Source organism: Peromyscus eremicus, chromosome 2, assembly GCF_949786415.1.
Source record: "Peromyscus eremicus chromosome 2, PerEre_H2_v1, whole genome shotgun sequence".
NCBI lineage: Eukaryota > Metazoa > Chordata > Mammalia > Rodentia > Cricetidae > Peromyscus > Peromyscus eremicus.
This window is the reverse complement of record NC_081417.1, coordinates 124,075,540-124,095,592: the sequence shown is the minus strand read 5'-3', so window position 1 is coordinate 124,095,592 and position 20,053 is coordinate 124,075,540. Positions and strand designations below refer to the sequence as shown.

The 20,053-nt window shown below is 43.0% G+C and overlaps 1 protein-coding gene across 1 annotated transcript; it reads left to right on the top strand.

Moving 5' to 3' along the window:
• Window positions 1-1,666: 1,666 nt before the first annotated feature.
• C2H1orf185 (chromosome 2 C1orf185 homolog) lies at window positions 1,667-19,685 on the top strand. Its single transcript, XM_059254704.1, has 5 exons — window positions 1,667-1,810; window positions 4,299-4,404; window positions 9,711-9,846; window positions 13,980-14,016; window positions 19,164-19,685. The coding sequence occupies exons 1-5, from the start codon at window positions 1,807-1,809 to the stop codon at window positions 19,547-19,549; spliced, it is 669 nt and encodes a 222-aa protein (XP_059110687.1). The 5' UTR covers window positions 1,667-1,806; the 3' UTR covers window positions 19,550-19,685.
• The last annotated feature ends 368 nt before the right edge of the window (window positions 19,686-20,053 follow it).

The following is a 20,053-nucleotide window of genomic DNA, read 5'->3' as shown; positions in this document are numbered from 1 at the left end:
CAGGGAAATCTGATACCCTCTTCTGCCTTGTCAGCACCTGCATACATGGTACACATGTGTAAATTCTGGCCCACACGTATTCACATAATTTTTTAAAAATATTTCTAACCAGCCGGGCGGTGGTGGCGCACGCCTTTAATCCCAGCACTCGGGAGGCAGAGCCAGGCGGATCTCTGTGAGTTCGAGGCCAGCCTGGGCTACCAAGTGAGTCCCAGGAAAGGCGCAAAGCTACACAGAGAAACCCTGTCTCGAAAAACCAAAAAAAATATATATATATATTTCTAACCAGTCGTGATGGCAAACACCTTTAGTCCCAGCACTCTGGAGTCCAAGGCAAATGAATCTCTGTGATTTCGAGACCAGCCTGGTCTACATAGCAAGTTCCAGGCCAACTAGAGTTTCACAGTGAGACACTATCTCAAAAAGAAAAGAAGAGAAAAGGATGATAGCATTTTCAGATGGGAAAGGAGATGCATAATGTGAGAGCACGAGATAAAAGTTCTGAAATGGGAAATAGTAAGTAGATGGCATTGAACACTATGAAAAAAGAGGAGGTTTAGACTATTCACAGGGAATAGCAGAAGGAGCTCACTGAGTGTCTATGTAATTCATTTGAGTTCATTCACTTAACAGGCAAAGATGGCTGGAGAGATGGCTCAGTGGTTAAGAGCATCGACTGCTCTTCCAGAGAACCTGGGTTCAATTCCCAGCACCCACATGGCACCTCACAGCTGTCTGTAACTCCAAGATCTGACACCCTTACACAAACATACATGGAAACAAAACACCAATGCAAATAAAAAATAAATTAATTTAAAAAAACACACAGGCAAAGAAAGCCGGGCAGTGATGGTGCACGACTTTAATCCCAGCATTCTGGAGGCAGAGGCAGGCACATCTTTGCATTCGAGGTCAGCCTGGTCTACAAAGCAAGTTCCAGGATATCCAGGGCTGTTACAGAGAAATTCTGTCTTGAATAAAAAGGGAAGAAAACAAAACAAAACAAACAAACAAACAAAAACAGGCAAAGCAGAAATCACAAGAGAAATAATGGTTTATCTTTAGAGCATCTCTCACACTCTAGTTCTGTAATTCACTGAGAATAAAACTTTAATCTTTTTTTTCCCCTGTGAAATATACTTTTTATTTTTGTTTTTGTTTTTGATTTTTGGAGACAGGGTTTCTCTGTGTAACATCCCTGGTTGTACTGGAATACTCATTGTAGACAAGGCTGACACCAAATTTACAGAGACTCACCTGCCTCTGCCTCCTGAGTGATGGGATTAAAGGCCTGAGCCACCACCACCCGGCTTGACATCATATTTTCATTATACTCATTAAAATTTTTTCTCTGTCTCCTTGAGATTTCTTGTTGCCCATATGTTGTTTTAAAATGCATCGTTTCCAAGTTTTACTGGTTTTCAAGTGTTTCTTTCTATTCTATATTGGAGAATATAGAACACGCCCTTGCAAAGAATATGAGATCTTGTGAGGCTGAATTTTCTATGATGTCAGTCAGATCCAGTAGACTGATGGAGGGACTATCAACCTGTGACTTCCACAGTTCCCTTGGGGATCACCTCTGTCCCCCACAGTTGAGAAGAAAGAGCTGCAGAAGGTTTTTATGACATCATTGCCCTCAGATTCCACTGGTCAGAACTCTGTCACATTGCTTCATCTGATGGTATGGGAAGCTGAGACAGTCTAGCGGTTTGCCCACAAAGAAGAAAATGTGTTTGGAGGAACAGTCAGCAATGGCTCTCTGTTCTCTGGAAGAACTTGTATAAGATAAGAAATGCTAGCATCATGGGTATACAAGTAGAAATTGTAAACTTTTGGGGACCACCAATTACTTTGGGGGAAATTTGTAACTGCTGATTCAATGTAACGAATTTGTGTTCCCTTGGATTTTCTGTTACTTCTTTCTTTTTTATCCCCTTTCTTCTTATTTTGAGTAAAAGCTCATGATTTTATTGTCTTCCTAACAAAATCAGCTTAGAACCAAATTAGCGTCGGGTTCACAATGCTCGCATCTCTTGCTCGCCAGTGCCCTCGTAGACCTGCAGTCCGGCTCAGCACACTCAGGCCTCAGCACAATCTTCCGTGCAGTTTTAACCTTTTTTTTTTTGTGGAAAATAGTCTTAGTCTGTCCATCGTAGCCACTCGGCTTCCGGTCATGACGCCTTTCCCTGAGCATACAAAGAATCCTCACCCTTCTCGTACTGTGTCTCTTTGTGGGGCTGGTGCTAGCCGCGTTTCAATCAGAAACTCCCGCAGGTCTTAGGAACCTTCACTGTTGGAGCGCGGTCAGCACAGGAGGTTCTTCCTGCCTTGATTCACTTTTTAGAAATTTATTTTTTTAGGTATTCATTATTTTAATAATCTTTAAATTTATTAGTGTTCATTATTGATAGCATTTTCTTATTCCCACTTCTGCTGTGTCTGTAATTGTGTTCTTCATTTTTAATAGATTAATTTGTGCTTCAAATTTTTCACGTGGCTATAAGATTAATATAAATTTGTCGATTTTGTTCCTCTTTCCCTGAGTCTCAGTTTTTTTTCTATTGCTGGAGATTACCCCCAGGACCGTACTTACATTAAGGAAGTACTCTACCCCTGGAAGGAATGTGATAATGTAGAAAAGTTTCTAGAAGCCTGTGCCCAGTAACAGCCCATTGACATTTTTCCTTATGTAAATATTCTTTTTCCTTCTTTTTGTTTCAAAATTTAGAACATTCTATTTTTTACAATGTTTAAATAGTAGAGATAAGTCAAAAGAATGAAATAGAAAAAAAGGACAGTAACAAACACCCACACAATCTCCTAAATGAACATTTTTATCATATTAGCTGTGTATCATTTGAAGGATGGAACATTAAAAAGTCAGTTTGTATTTCTCTTGTTCACCCACAGATAATGGCCATCATAAATTTGATGTATTGCTTAAGTATTGAGTGCTGAGTTTGCTGAAGTCTCAATACACAATACATATTTCCCAAATGTTGGGCTACCTCAAATCACCCTGCTCTAAAGACTCAGCTACAAATTTCATTAACGTGTATGTGGACCTGAGCTGTGTGTGTTCTCATTGGTTGAATTGCTGAATTGTAGAGTGTGCATCTATTCAGCTTAATAATGCAGCCAGTTTCCCAGAGCTTCTCCTAAATTGTATTCCCTCCGTCAGTGAATGAGACTTTCAGATTCCTGTTCCCTTGTTAACAGTTTAAATTTTGTCTTTTTCGTTTTCCACATTATATATTGGGTGTAGTCTTCATAGCATTTTATTTGTGGTTTAATGTATACTACACTTATAATTAGTAAAGTTTTTACATGATTATTGGCCATTTCACCATTTTCTCTTAAGTTTCTAGTGTTATCTTCATTTTCAGCACATTAAAACTATTTCCTTTTCATTTTTTATTTTAATTTATTCTTTGAGATCCCATCACTAAATAAATACATGTAAAATTTACATTTTTTTTGTTTTTGTTTGTTTGTTTGTTTTTTGAGACAGGATTTCTCTTTGTAGCTTTGCGCCTTTCCTGGAACTCACTTGGTAGCCCAGGCTGGCCTCGAACTCACAGAGATCCACCTGGCTCTGCCTCCCGAGTGCTGGGATTAAAGGCGTGCGCCACCACCGCCCGGCTACATTATTTATTTTTATTTTATTTTAGAGACAGGGTTTCTCTGTATAACCCTGGCTGTCCTGGAACTCACTATGTAAACCAGACTGGCCTCGAACTCACAGCGATTGCCTTGTCTCTGCTTCCTGGGTTCTGGGATTAAAGGCATGTACCACCATGCCCAGCCCTAAAAGAAATAAGATGTTTAAAGGTTTCTGTTTCTTTTTCGCCTAGATGTGGATATGTGCAAGTGATACAGGTATCTTTGGAGGCAAGATGCATGGGACCCTTGTAGCTAGTTACAGATGGTGGTGAGCTGCCTGATGAGATGCTGGGAGATGTTTACTAGTGAAGAGAATAGAAAAAAATCAGAACACTGTGTCAATTGCTGTCCAGCTTTGGCTCAGCTACTTCTGTGGCATGGGCTCCAACTGTGCCATCTCTAAAGTGAGATCCCTGCATGCTTTCCCAATTCCATCCACGATGCATCCCATGCTGTTCTCTAACTCTGGGTCCTCCCGTTTATTTGGATTGTATAGGACTAGAATTCTGGTTCTCTGATTCCTTGGTCAGTCTTAATATAACGTGTTATATCATTGTAAATTTCACCTCACTTATTTACCTAATGAACTGAGACATGTGCATGAAATGATCTTTTATCATTTATTTGTACAGGTTTTATTAATTACTTAATCTATTTTCTGGCTGCTGGTGCCATTAGTCTGGGAATTGGTTTCTTCGCTTTGGCATCTGCTTTGTGGTTCCTGATTTGCAAACGAAGGTAAGGTTTATTAGAAAGTTTACCTGAAAACTCAATGAAGGGCTTTTTCCACAGCTATTAAATTTAAATCATTATGATGGGAGTGATTCTACAATCTGGGGTTTAGTTGGAGACCCTGTGGTTGGAAAAGACTGCGTGCATTAAATAGCCTGATAGAAGGATTGGAGCAATATAACAGCAATCTTTGTGCTCTGAAAAAATTTGAGGGATTAACAAGTCCTATTTTACTTACTGAAAGACTTGGTTCTGATTATAATCTAAAGCTAGAAATTAGGGGAGAACCTACCAGTTTGGAGGTTAGGACATGACTGAAGGGCAAGACCCCCTTTCTTTAGGAGCCAAGAGAACTGACAGAATGCTCTGATGTGGTCTGAAAATGCTCTCCCTCCAGAAACACACAAAAGATTACTACAAAAGCCTTCTTTTCAACTCTAAAATTTTGTGTTTCTACTTATTTAATCAGCTCAGAATTTGCATTCTGGTATCTAAAAAATATAAGCCAGGCGGTGGTGGCTCACACCTGTAATCCCAGCACTCGGGAGGCAGAGGCAGGTGGATCTTTGTGAGTTCGAGGCCAGCCTGGTCTACAGAGCTAGTCCAGGACAGGCTCCAAAGCTACAGAGAAACCCTGTCTCGAAAAACCAAATATATATATATATATATATATATATATATATATATATATATATATATATATGGTAAGATCGTCTTCCCACATTTTCTCCTAGTGATCTTACCTCAGCAACTGTCTCTGCGCCATGCACAAGTCAGAAAGTATTCATTTGTTCATTGTTTCAACAAATATTTCGTGAATGCACAATAAAACATAAATAATAAAGGAAATATCTGTTAACTGTCTTCCATTGTTGTTGGAATTAGGATGCAGCTGTGAACAAGACAGAAAGATTCTTGTTTCCTACACTGGACAGGAGACAGATAAATGAGCAAACATAAAAGGTGCACCAGGGGGACCTGTACAAGGAGTTTGTGTTTAATCTGAGACTTGAGTTCAAAGAATAAGATTTATTAAACACGCCCTGTGCAAAATTCCCTAAGGGCCAACAAGATGGCTTAGCACATAATAGCACATGTAGACCAGACTGGCTTCGAACTCACAGAGATCCACCTGCCTCCACCTCCCAAGTGCTGGGATTAAAGATGTGTGCCAACAATGCCCAGCACATGATTGCTTTTTAAGAGACTGCTGATAAAAATGAACATGTATTCTTAATAACAAGATATGACAGTTCTGGCTTATATTTTCAAATGACGTTGCTCTGTAGAGCCTGGAACCGACAGGAGCAACGAGAGAGTAGGCAGGCAAATGAGCAGCCTAGCTTTCATCTGTGAGAGCGGAGGCTGCTTTGAACTAATACGACTAGAGGAGACAAAAGAAGGGTCTGGACCTGAGATGTGTTTCCCAGGTGGAGTTGGGACTTGATAGAATGAGTGAAGTGAGGAAGAAGAGTGAGGCGGCAGTGTGAAGGCTGGATACCTGGGATTTTGTCTCAGGCAGCTGAGTGAGTCATGCCATTTTCTGGGATAGAGAAATTATCATAAAGGGTATCCATGGGCGGGGTGTGTGTGTGATAAACTAAGAGTTGTGTGTTCAACGTGAGTTTAAAATCCTATTTACAGTCCAGAACGGGAATACTGTGTTGCAATTGGGTGTGCTGGTAGAAACTGAGAAGCCACAATGGAAGATTAGGTATAGAGATTCCAAAGTCATAGAACTGGATGAGACCAACCAGGGTGTGGTTGTTGAAAAATGACTTATGGCAGCTGGGCCATGGAGCACACCTTTAGACCAGCACTCGGGAGACAGAGACAGGTAGATCTCTGTGAGTCTGAGGCCAACCTAGCCTACAGAGCGAGATCCAGGACAGCCAGGGTGGTTGCACAGAGAAACTCTGTTGTGAAAAAGAAGAAAGGAAGGAAGGAAAGAAGGAAGGAAGGAAGGAAGGAAGGAAGGAAGGAAGGAAGATGACCTGTGGCTGTGCCCTTCACACTACCTGCATTTGGAAACAATGCAACTAAGTAGAGAAAATCAGTATCTAAGAAGAACCCAGAGGGTGGATAGTCAAGGGAGTAGAAATTTAAAAATATTACAAGAAGGAGGTGTGAGCCAGTTACACTGAAATCCTGAAGCTGAGGATGATGAGGACAAAAAAGTGACTCTTTGATTTCGGGAGGTGGAGGTCATTGGTAACCTTGATGAAGTGTTAGTGCAATGATAGATTCTGAGGTTGATCCTTGAGGACAATGATATGTGAGAAAATTGAGAAAAGTATAGATGTCTCTTTCAAGAGGAGTGTGTGTGTGTGTGTGTGTGTGTGTGTGTGTGTGTTTAGAAAACTAATAAAGGGGACAGTAGCTGGAGACGCACATAGAATTGTATTAGGTGCTTTTGTATCACAGTAGCTGAAATACTTGATACAATAACTTAAGGGAAGAGAGGCTTATTTTGGCTCATGGTTTCAGGAGATTTCAGCCTGTCACAGTGGGAAAGGCACGGCCACATTCACAGATGCAGGAGTGTGTGGCATCTGTGGGCCAGAAAGTAGAAAGTTATCAAGCTCCACTTCCTAAAGGTCCCCCAGCCTCCCCCAAGCAGCGTCATCAAAGCATGAGTTTGTGGGTGACATTTCAGATGCAAACCGTAACAAGAGTCAAAGGAGAGATGCTTTTCTTCTCAAAGCAGAGGACACACCTGACAGGTCCCTCTTGTTTCCCACCCTAACACACTTGAACTATCGCCAAGTTCAGTTTTTCCCCCTCGTAAACGGCTCACATCCATTTCAATCCATCAGCCGCTGCACCCTCCACGCCTTCCTCGTCCTCCACACCGACAGCTGCACCGGGGTTTATAGCTGACCCTGCCTTCAATGTCAAGTTCATGTATTCTCCACACTTCAGCCATACGTTTTCCACATGCAAATCTCATCAGATCACTCGCTTCTTCTCTCCCATGCCCACTGTTTTTCAAAGGACTTCCCATCGGTTTGAAGAGAAACCCAAGTGGCCTGTCTTTTCAGGCCCCACGTGATCTGCCCCTTCACACTCCTCACTCTGTCTTCTATTTTCTGTCTTGCTTTTTGTGTTTCTCCTACATGGTAGAACTCTGGCCCTCATAGCTTTGTGTTTGATATTTCATCTGCCTAGAATAACATCTCTTCCACATCTCTCCCTTTCTACCAGATTTGACCTAACCACTAGGCTTACTCTTTAGCAGCCTAGTTCAATCACCCTTTCCTCGGGAAATCCTTCACTGACCGCCCTAGCCAGGTTGATTCCCTTTGTACAAACTCACACACAGCACCTGGTAACTTTCCTCAATGGCACTTCCCACAGCCATAATTTTTCATCTTCTCGTAGTGTCTATCTTCCTTATTAGTACATAAGCTATATAATAGGTCATGAAGGTGATGGTTACAGGTCCTGCCCCTAGCACACTCTTAAATATTTGACACTCAACATTTCTGACATATAGGTTAAATACCTGTTCAGTGGATCGAATTCAATGAGTGACTGGATCTTTTTTTTCTTTATTTTTTATGATTTATTTATTATGTATACAGTGTTCTGCCTGCAGGCCAGAAGAGGGAACTGGATCTCATTATAGATGATTATGAGCCACCATGTGGTTATGTATATAGTGTTCTGTCTACATGTATCCCTGCAGGCCAGAAGAGGGCATCAGATCTCATTACAGGTGGTTGAGAGCCACCATGTGGTTGCTGGGAATTGAACTCAGGACCTCTGGAAGAACAGCCAGTGCTCTTAACCGCTGAGCCATGTCTCCAGCCCCGAGTGACTGGGTCTTAGTTGTTTATATCTTATGAAGGAATCCAATATGATGATCTCTAGAACTAACTTGGAAACTTTCTAGTACCACTGGAAAAATAGATGGCCCCATTATTATTGTTTGGGGGGAGTTAAAACTGAAGAACTTATGTCAACAGGTTGTTAACATCCGTCTGACATGAAGATTTCCTCTTCATGTACATTCCACGGTTTTCACCAGTGTAGAGTGACTTGCACATACAGTTACAGTATCAGCCAGAGTTTTGTCATTGCCCTAAAATTCCTCTGTGCTTCATCTATCCGGCCCTCCCCCTCCCTAACCCCAGGTGACCACTTGTCTTCCCAGGCCTCAGAAGTTCAGTCTTTTCCAGAGTGAGTTCACAGAGTTGCTATCAGATGTCAAATCATACAGAATGTAGCCTTCTCAGACTTTTTCTTAGACAGGGCTTAACTATGTAACCTAACTGGCTTGAAACTCACTAGGTGGCACAGGTTGACCTTAACCTCACGACAATCCTCCTGCCTCGGCCTCCCAGGCTTTGGATTACTGGTGTTAAGTCACTATGTCCAGCTCTCCTCTATGTCTTTTTGTGGCTTGACAATTCCTTTCTTTGTATCATTCATTGTCTGACATCATTTTTTAAAATATTGTTACTAGTCAGGGTTATCAAGAGAAACAGAACTGATAGAATGAATATAGATGTATATTATAGACTATATATAATAATGTGTATGTATATATGTACATATATGTGGGGTTTATAACATACATTATATGTGTATATGTGTGCATATATGTATGTGTGTATGTGTATGTATGTGTGTATATGTGTATGTACATATGTGTGTATGTATGTATATATATGGGATTTATTAGAAAGGCTCACAGGTTAGGGTCTCACTAGTCCAACAATTGTTGTCTTCCAAAGGAAAGTTTAAGAACCCAGTAGCAAGCCGGGCGGTGGTGGCGCACGCCTTTAATCCCAGCACTTGGGAGGCAGAGGCAGGCGGATCTCTGTGAGTTCGAGGCCAGCCTGGGCTACCAAGTGAGTCCCAGGAAAGGCGCAAAGCTACACAGAGAAACCCTGTCTCGAAAAACCAAAAAAAAAAAAAAAAAAAAAAAGAACCCAGTAGCTTGCCGGGCGATGGTGGCGCATGCCTTTAGTCCCAGCACTCGAGAGGCAGAGCCAGGCGGATCTCTGTGGGTTCGAGGCCAGCCTGGTCTACAGGGCAAGATCCAGGAAAGGCGCAAAGCTACACAGAGAAACCCTGTCTTGAAAAACCAAAAAAAAAAAAAAAAAAAAAAAAAAAAAAAAAAAACCAAAAAACAAAAAACCCAGTAGCTGCTCAGTCCAGGAGGCTGGATGGCTACTTTTAAAGGTCTGCAACATGCTGACTTCAAACTCCCGTGTATAAGTGTTAGAGATGATTATCTCAATTGGCATATATAATCATATAATCTGATTCCTGTTTAATAATATTTTCTGTACAATGTTTTCCAGGGAAATATTTCAAGGTTCCCAAGTTAAATTAACTGATGAAAAGCTGAAGCAAAGACCATCCAAACCGAAGATTAAATCTCATTCTCAGTGTGTTTTCATTTCCCGAAACTTTCATGCTGGCCAACCTCAACCACAGGTAGTGTCATGTTTTAAAGCAGACTCCTTGGAGATCCCTAGACCATGTTACCAGCATGTTGTCTTTCCATTAGAAGGCTAATAGGTCCACTATTATGTTTTAGTTTAAGATACAAAAGCATGGAGCTAAAATTTAAATTATCCAAACCAAAGGTTCATACGATAGGAAAACTGGTTTTCTTTTATATTCTGGAGGGTGATAAAATTTTTAAAAGAACAGAAAAATTAAATGAAAATATATTCTATCTCCAGGTGCTTTTATATACCTTTCAGCAAAAAACAAACAAACAAAACCCTACACTCTCCATACTAGGCTTAGAAGAAGGATGAAGATAATGGCGGGTTGGGGGGTGCATGCAAAGACATTCTTGGGACTAGCAGAAAAAAAGAAATTTGGAGATAAGAAATGCTCAGATAACCAGATAGCCCTACCAAACCAGTGAAGTGTAATTTAATTCAGTTTGGCAAAGATCTACTAATCCATATTATGTTTGAAGATCTTGTCCCTCTCCTGCTGGGGAGATTAAGATATTGCCCCTACTTTCAAGATGCTTGTGTGGTACTGATGAGAAAAGCAGACCACAATTAACAATGTTCTGTGTCAAAACAGCATCAGAAGGACAAAGTAGAGCATGGCCAGGGAAAAATGGAAAGCTATGACAGAGCCGAGCTAAACAAATGAATTGATGGTCTAACGGCATTCAGATAAAGACTGATGACAGATAGGACGGCAGGCCTTGGCAACACAGCCTTCGCCTGGAATTCAAGCTGAACTCAGCAACCACGTGTCTAGTAACCATCTGGCAACACTGTTTTGCCACGGAGCCTACACAGACAAAAAGGAAACGGTCCCAGACCTAGATAGACTACAGTCAAGACAGAAGAAAAATGAACTATCAGCTCAATTTGTCCTTTCACCCACAGAAGGACATCCTGGTTGCTTCAAAGTTTGGGCCGTTATGAGCAAAGGTGCTTCAAACACTTTTGTGGAGGCTTTTTTTGGGCATGACTTTTCAACTCACTTGGGAAGATACCAGAGAGAATTGCTATTAATCATACTGTGTGTGTGGTTTTATGAGAAACTGTGTCTATTTCACATCCCCACTGGCCAGGAAGGAGAACCATTCTTTCACGGCGCATCCACATCAGCACTGGCTGCTGTCAGTGTTTTTAGCATTCACCATCAGAAGAGAAGCAGAGGAACTGCTCACAGTCGTCATAGTTCTCCAAGGACGTATGATGTTGAATATGTGTCTAGGGCTGGGGCCAGTTACACTGGGCTCTGAGCTCTGTTTACCGTGATTTATGCTGGTGCTGAGGGGTCAGTACTGTACGAATGTCTGATGTCAGCCAGGGCCGTCTGCACGTCAGGAGTGTTCCTTCTCTGTGTACCACGGGCCTCTGCTGGACACACTTAGCCTTTTCAGTCTGTGAGCTGGACAGAGTCTCTCACCATCCCAAGAGTTCCCAATTCATACCCTCTAGACGGTGAAAGTTCCAGTTGAGTGGTTTCTTTCTGCCTGTTTCACCAGAGGTAGGGGAAGCATCCATAGCACTGAGCTCCTTACAGGCAAACCTGTGTTCATCTTCTCAAAATCCACTTAGCAGGGCTGGAGAGATGGCTGGGTGCACATGAGATGCTATTGCAGAGGATCAGAGATCCAATGCCCTCTTCTGGCCCCTGTGAGTACTGCACACATACAGAGAGGCACACATACACAAAATTGTAAATTAAAATAAATCTTGATTTTTAGTTGTCTGTGTGCAGGCGCATATGTGTGTGGTCTTAGCCAGAGGATTCAAATCCTCTGGAGCTGGAGTTACAGGTGGTTGTTGAGTCACTTGACTTGGACCTGGGTCCTCTAGAAAAGTGCTAGCTGGAGTTTGAAAATGCACGGACTCTACAGTAGTTAACCTCACAGCAGATAGGTGGCTCCAGAAGTTGATTTGCCTGCTGACTTCCAAGTTATATTGATGATATCTGCCCCCAGGGACCAGTGGTGGAGCTACCAGATACCTGCACTTTGGGGCTTCTCAGTGTGTGCCTTCCACACTCTACAGCTGTCTCCTACACCTGTCTCTCAGGCTGGGGCTGTGACAGATTGAATTCAGGCTGTTGACATAAGTAGCTTCTGTTCTCAGGACCCAAGGGTAGTTCAGTTTTAAACAGTATGTCGCCTCTAAAGATGACACTCAGCCTCAGCCATTTGGGTCAGGGAAATCCCTTCCCATTGCTGACCCATCCCACAAGAGAAGTCACTGGTTTTGAGGTTTGTGAGAGCTGTGAATGTAGCCTGTAAATAGGAATGCCAGTGGCTTCTCACCAGGACCCCCTGGATGACCTGTTGGAAGAAGCTTCTGCTTCCCCCTCCCTCTGCTGGGAGCCTGGAGGTGGAGCTGCGTTGGGCTTGGCCTTCCGGTTGATGACTCCCCCTCCTGGTTCTCCACACTTCACCGCTGTGCTACAGCACCTCTTGTGGTGAAGCTCTTCCCTCACTTCCTTTCTTTGGCATACTCTCTGTGTTTACACATCACAGTTCTTCCTCACTTGATCACACTGAAGCAGTTTCTAGTCCTCCGTCAAACCCAGAATCTCTCCAAAGTGGTTTCTTGAGATGGGGTTTACCCCTAATTTAGATGCTATGAACATTGTTGAAACCACAACAAAGAACTCAGAATATTATATAAACGTAGATGACAGAGTAGCAACAAGGTAAAGTTCTCTGTGCTACAGAGAAAGATTTAATAAAAAGATGAGTGATCTATGGTGACCAACCCATGTTGTGGGGGGGAGGTGTGTGCACACGAGCATGTGTATGTTCAATCCTGACCTGCAGTGCTAGTGCTAGTGGCTTGTGTGTGCTAGGCAAGCATCCTACCACTAGCTCTACCCCAGCCCCTTCATTATCTTACTCTAAGAAATTTGGAGCCAGTAAAATGTCTCAGTGGGTAAAGGTGCTTGCAACCCAGTCTGATGACCTCAGTTCTGTGCCCAGGATACACACAGTGTAAGAAGGGAATCAAGTCCGAAAAGGAGTCCTCTGACCTCTACATGTGTGCAATTGCATGAAAGCAAACACGTGAGTGCACACACACACACACACACACACACACACACACACACACACACACAAATATAATAAGAATAAAAAGTCTCCATAGCCATCCAAGCCTTTAGCAGCCACCACCCAGGTCAGTCAGAAGTAGTCCACGCCAAGGCAAGATCCATGTTCCTCTCTGTATAAGACAACATATTATGTTTCAACTTTTATTTCCCAGTAAGTTTGGTTTAGCATATCTCTTCATATCTTTATCATCTATTCTCTTAGTAAAAATATCTCGTTAAATCACTTATATTTTCTAATTGGATTATTTTCTTAACATTGAAATTAAGAGTTCTTCATATATTGTGGAGTCAGGTGGTGGTGGCAAACCTGTGTAGCCCTGGAAGTCCTGGAACTCTTTCTGTAGACCAGACTGGCCTCCAACTCACAGAGATCCGCCTGCCTCTGCCTCCCGAGTGCTGGGATTAAAGGCGAACGCCACCGCCGCCGCCGCCGCCGCCACCACCACCACCACCCTGCTTAATTTCTGTTTTTATTTCTTGGTTCATACTGTTAATAAAATGTTCCAAAAATCAGCCTAACAATAGAGCTCAAGGAGTATATTTACTTTCTCTTTGAAAAGCTTTATTTTCAGAACACTTTTGTTTTGCACATAACAGCTTCATTGAGATGCAGTTCAGTTGCTCCCAACATTTAGAGGTGGCCCGTCTCCCAGAGGGTCATGAGCTCAAAGACTGGCTGGCCCTCAAAGGACAGCACTGAGGTGGCAAGAGCACCCACATGAGTGGACGATGCAGTCTCTCAGAGTGGACCAGGTGTCATGGGTGTGGAAAAGGAATACTGTGCAGTGTATGCTCTTAGCCGACAAGCCATCTCTCCAGCCCTCGGATTTTCAAATAACTGGTTTTCTTTTCTGTTAAAATATTTTGGAAAAAAAAATATTGTAGAAAAAATTTTCTATCAAAAATTTGTAATATTGTATCTCTTACTAATATAAATATATAAATATATTATAGAAGCTATACAAATTTCCTTCATTTTTAAAAAATGCAAATGACTTTTCTTGTAGGCGGAGAAAAGAGAAAGGGAAACATCACAAATAAAAGGTACTTTTTATTTTCAAGAAATTGTTAGAAGTATTTGTGTAGCAAATATTTTCTTAAATCTTAAAGAATCGAGAAGCTATCCTAAATCTTATTTATTTTATGTTCCATTTTATTTTATTTACTTATTCAAAAGAAATATCAATTTACTAGTATGTGAACTGGCATATCTTTTTAAGAAAAAAATGTAGTATCCTGTCTTAAAATGTGAAATTTTTTTTCTTATTTGAATTCAAAGGCATCATAATGGTGACCATGTAGTAATGCCGAGGACTGAAATGAGTCAGAGTATAGGACAAAAACCTTGGGTATTTTGTAGCCATTTAGATATTTATGCCCTGTCTTTATATCTCAAAACCTGTCCTACATAATTTTAGAAATGAATATAAAATGTATTTTAACAATTTTAAATTTAATGTAAAAAAATTTAATATGTTAAAAAGTTAACATGTAAAGTCTTATAAAATGTATTTTAGGAATTTTGTGACATTTTCTAAAACTTAACTTTTGGGTTTTGGGGGGTTTTACTTGTTTTTTTTTTATGTTGTTTTTCATTTTTGGCTTTGTTTGTTTTGTTTGGGGACAGAATCTCACTACTTACCCCTAACTGGCCTGGAGCAATGGTCTCTAACTCTGATCTGCCTTGGCCTCCCAAGGGCAGGGATCGCACCAACACTCCTGGCCACAAACATTTTAAAGTGTCCACTGTGGAGTCTAATAGGAAAAGCGTACAACTTAGTATCTAGGTTGAAATCCACCTTGTGTCTAATTGATGGTGGGTGGTTTCTCTCTGTCAAGGTTTGCTTGTTTGTGAAGTGGCACCAACAATAACTCCCTGAAGAATTGTTCAGATAATAAATGAGATCTGGAATGATAAGACGCTTTGTAGACCATAAGGCTCTATAGAAATACCTACTGGGGCTGGAGAGATGGCTCAGCAGTTAATAGAATCAGCTGCTCTTTTAGAGGACCAGGGTTTGATTCCCAACACCTACATGGCAGCTCACAACCTTCCATAACTCCAGCCCCAAGAGATCCGCCACCCTCTTCTGACCTCCAAGAACACCAAGCACTCACACATAGAAAACAAAATAAATCTTTCTTTTTTTAATTCAAAGCTGGTCTTGATGGCACATTCCTTTAATCCCAGCACTCGGGAGGCAGAGGCAGGAGGATCTCTGTCAGTTCAAGGCCAGCCTGGTCTACAGTGAGTTCCGGGACAGCCACACTTATGTAGAGAGACTCTGTCTCAAGACAAATAAATAAATAAATAAGCAAATAAATAAACAAATAAGGACAGAAAGGAAGGAAAGAAGGATGGGAGGAAGAAGGAAGGTTTAAAAAGAAGAAATGTGCCGGGCGGTGGTGGCGCACGCCTTTAATCCCAGCACTCGGGAGGCAGAGCCAGGTGGATCTCTGTGAGTTCGGGGCCAGCCTGGGCTTCCAAGTGAGTTCCAGGAAAAGGCGCAAAGCTACACAGAGAAACTCTCTCTGGAAAAAAAAAATGCCTCCATGCATGGATTCTTATCACTCACTGTGGACCAAATGGCCTTTTTTTAAAATGATCCTACTCATTGATTTAAAAAAATAATAATGCTATATTCAACTATAAATCATTAAGAAAAAAATTAAGCTTTAAAAAAAATTACAGTGCTGCCACCTGGAGCCATGGAGATGTCTGGGCACAGGCCACTGCCTAGGTCCATGGCCCTGGGGAGGCCAGGATCTGGGGTGGTCAGTGGCTCCAGTTGACACCAAGGCCTCTGCGGATGCCCGGGGTCTGGCCAGCCACCTTGGACCATGTTGATGCCCAAGGGCCATGGGGTTGCTGGGCCGTGCTACCACCAGGGGCCATGGTGGCATCTGAGACAGAACTGCTACTCAGGGCCATGTCTGAGTCCATGGTCCTGCTGCAGCTGGGGTCTGTGGTGATGTCCACGGACTGTGTTAGCATGGAGGTCATTGGAACCATGCTGTGCTGAGCCGTCCCTGCCCTTCACTGGCCCTGGGATGGCTGCCCCTGCCCCTTGCTGGAAACTGCAGCAGGCAAGCTGTCCCTACCCCTTAGGGGAGAGCTTGCCCCTGTACTCGGGAAAGATGGCCTCCACCCCTCACTCTAGGTGTGCACCTCACCTGGGCAGCAAGCACACTAGAGTTGACCCTGTGGTCGGGGACACAGGTGAGCCGACCCTGAGGGCATGAGAGCAGGAGAGCTGACCCCGCCCCCTCCCCCAATCTCCCATGTGGTGGCATAGGTGAGGGAAAGATGCCTTCCCCACCCATTACCACCTGTGGCAGGTGAGAGAGCTGACCCTGGGGTCACAGGAGTAGGAGAGCTAGCCCTGACCCTCACCGGGTTGCGGAGAAAGAAGCCTCTGCTTTCTGCCTGGGCAGCGCACTAGAGCTGACCCTGTTGTCGGGGTCACAGGTGAGCCAGCCCCGAGGGCATGAGAGTAGGAGAGCTGACCCCAGGCCTCTCCGTGCTCCCTACAGCAATCGGGGGAGAGGGTCCTGCACCTTGCCTGGACAAAACAGTAGAGTGGCTCTGGTGATGTGAATGTGGGGGACCCAGATCTGAGGACCCAAGAACAGGAGAACTCCCCCGCCCCTCCTGGCTGTAGGCTGCACTGGGTGAGCTAGCCGTGGCGGTGCTGGAGAGCTCATGCAGGTGGTGACGATGAGGGAAAGCTAGTGAGCAGACCAACCCAGCTACCACCCAGACCCAGAACCAGGACTACGAACTGGCCCACCCCAACATCCACCAGATCTATGAACTGTTAAGACAAACCTACAGATCCAAAATAGCAGGATCTCCATGACACAGGACCACAACAGAATATCCAAGAGGAAGCCCAGGGAGAGCCCATGACTGGTGGTGTAGCAGAAACTAGAGGCCTCGAGCCAGACCAATGACTAGTGGTAATGAACACTTACTTGCCAGTAAAGATGAACAGACTAAAGGGTGAACTGTGACTCAACAGATCACACCACAGTTTCCACGACAAGAACTGTGACTCAACAAATCACACCACAGTTTCCACGACAAGATTCTTCTTTTTTGTTTCTTTATTTGTTTGTTTTTGTTTTTATTTTTGTTTTGTTTCTTTGTATTGTTTGGTTTTTGTTTTTTCCTTTAAATTTGGTTTTGTTGGGGGGGGTGGGCATTGCAAGGGCAGAGGGCAGACGCAAGGGGACAGGGAGTGGGATCGAAATACATGACATGAAATCCACAAAGAATAAAAGTTAAAGAAAAAAAAAAAGATTAAGGCAGGCATGATGGTGCATCCCTTTAACCCTAGCACCTTGGGAGGAAGAGAAAAGATGATCTCTCTGAGTTAGAGGCCAGCATGGTCTACATAGGTAAAGGCCAGTAAGCCACTCAAACCTACATAGAGAAACCCTATCTGAAAAAAAAAAAAAATTTAATGGTGGGGGTGGGGAGGTGTAAGTGAGTTTAGTCGCCCATGGAGTCCAGAAGAAGGTGTCAGGTCCCCTAGAGCTGGAGTTACAGGAGGATGTAAGCCACGTGACTAGAGTGCTGGGAAACTAACTTAAGTCCTCCCCAAGAGCAATGTGTGTTCTTAACCACTGAGCCATTTCTCCAGGCCCGAGACACCTTTTTATAAAAACATTTTTATGGCCGGGCGGTGGTGGCGCACGCCTTTAATCCCAGCACTCGGGAGGCAGAGCCAGGCGGATCTCTGTGAGTTCGAGGCCAGCCTGGGCTACCAAGTGAGTTCCAGGGAGGCGCAAAGCTACACAGAGAAACCCTGTCTCGAAAAACCAAAAAAAAAAAAAAAAATTTTATAATTACATTTCTCCTTTCCCTTTCCTCTCTGCAAATTCTCCCGTGGACCTCTCCCCAGTTTCCTCCTCTTTTTTCATTGTTATTGTCTGCAAATATTTATATGGATATCCATATACGTTCCTAAGCACAACCTGTTCAGTCCCTGTAGCATTGCTTGTGTTTCCAGGACTGACCATCTGATATTAGACATCCAACTGGTGTGCTCTTCCTGGGGAAGAGCATCTCTCCTGCTTCCAGCTTCCCTCGGCTTCCAATAGTTCTTGATGTAGGGCTGAGGCCTTGGGGGCTGTCCCTATCCACTTTGAAATGCCCATGGGTGTCATCCATGTTCAGCTCATGCTTGGGCCATCATGTTGGTGAGACTTCATGGGTGCAGCTTCAGTCACATTCTCACAGCAAACCCCCGGACCCTCTGGTTTTGGTCGTTTTTCCACTCCCTTTTCCACAATGTTCCCTGAGCATTAGGTCTTGGAGTGTTTTATAGATGTATCCATTTGGACTGTGCTCCACACCTCTGAGTTTTGATTGGTTGTGGTTTTCTATAGTGGTACCAGAATTTTTTGTTTGTTTGTTTGTTTGTTTTGTTTTTTCATGACAGGGTTTCTCTATGTAACAGCTCTGGCTGTCCTGGAACTCACTCTGTAGACCAGACTGACCTCAAACTTGGAGATCCACCTGTCTCTGCCTCCCAAGTACTGGGATTAGAGGTGTGTGCCACCTCCCGGCTCTAAGAAACTTTTTAAAGGTACACTGTAGAACTGAGGTTTCCAACCTAATTAGAATATTTTCCTGGATTAGAATACTTAAATATCATGTACTTAATATTGTACAGATGATAGCAACTTGGTGTTTTCCCTTCTAGCATTGTCTTACCCATGATAGCCCTAAAAATACTCTTAATTAAGACTTGTCTGTTGGGCATGGTGGTGCACACCTATAATCCCAGCACTTGGCAGGTGTATCTCTGAGTTTGAGGCCAGCCTGGTTTACAGAGCTAGTTCCAGGACAGCCAGAGCTTCACAGTGAAACCCTGTCTCAACAAAACCAAAACAAATAAATAAATTGATAAACAGATAAATACATAGTCATTCTGAAAAAGCTGGGCATGGTGGTCCACACCTTTAATCCCAGATCCCGAGAAGCAGAGGCAGTCTCTGAGTTTGAGGCCAGTCTGGTCTATAGAGCGAGTTTTGGGGTTACACAGAGAACCTTGTCTTAAAAAAAAGAAAGAAAGAAAGAAAGAAAGAAAGAAAGAAAGAAAGAAAGAAAGAAAGAAAGAAAGAAAGAGAGAAAGGATGACTTGACTTGTCAATATGTAATAGTAGGCTTTTTTTTTAAACAGCCGTCAACTCTGAAGATGAAGAAGTCTGCCTTCCAGACCCCGTTGACCGTGAGTTGCCTGAGATGACCTCAGAAGCAAGTGGCAGCAGTGTGACACCGAGCTTGTCAACGTCAGTCACTAGTTTTTATTGCAGCCGAAGTTTGGAAGCAGCTGATGACTGGGTTTCCAACAATTCCCTAAGAGCCAAGCATTCCCCAGAGCCTTTACTTGGGGAACCTCTAGCAGAAAAGGTGTTGGCATACCTGTCAACCATTTCATTAGAATGGCCTGGAAACACAATGAATAAGACATTTTGTAGCAATCAAAAAGATGACAGCATTAAGGAAATTTTTACACAAACAAATGCAGAGGTTGGCATACACAGCCTTCAGTATGATATTGAATGACTTTTTTTCTTTTGAAACCTGGTATCCAGCGAAATCAGGGGAAGTTGAATCTGAATTGTGAACTTCTGAGCCTCCTACCACGTCCTTACTAATCTTGCTTTTCTTATTCTTTACCATAAAGTGATTCTAGCCCTTACTGGTTTTTATTTTTAATTATTTATTATTATTTTGCATGCATTTGTGTTTTGCCTGAATGTATGTCTGTGTGAGGGTGTCATCCTCTGGAAATGGAGTTACAGACAGTTGTGAGCCACCATCTGGGTGCTGGGACTTGAACTGGGTCCTCTGGAAGAGCAGCCAGTGCACTTAACCACTGAGTCATCTCTCCAGCCCACTTGTATCTTTGCTTGATATTTTGACTTGAGAACTTCATGCAAGGACAGCATGCAATAGACATATACATCCAGAATTCACTTGAGGATTCAGAATTGGTACATCTCTACCTTCAGGGACACCAATTTGTTCTTTTCTTTCTGCGTCATCTGCTGCTACCCTAATCGATGT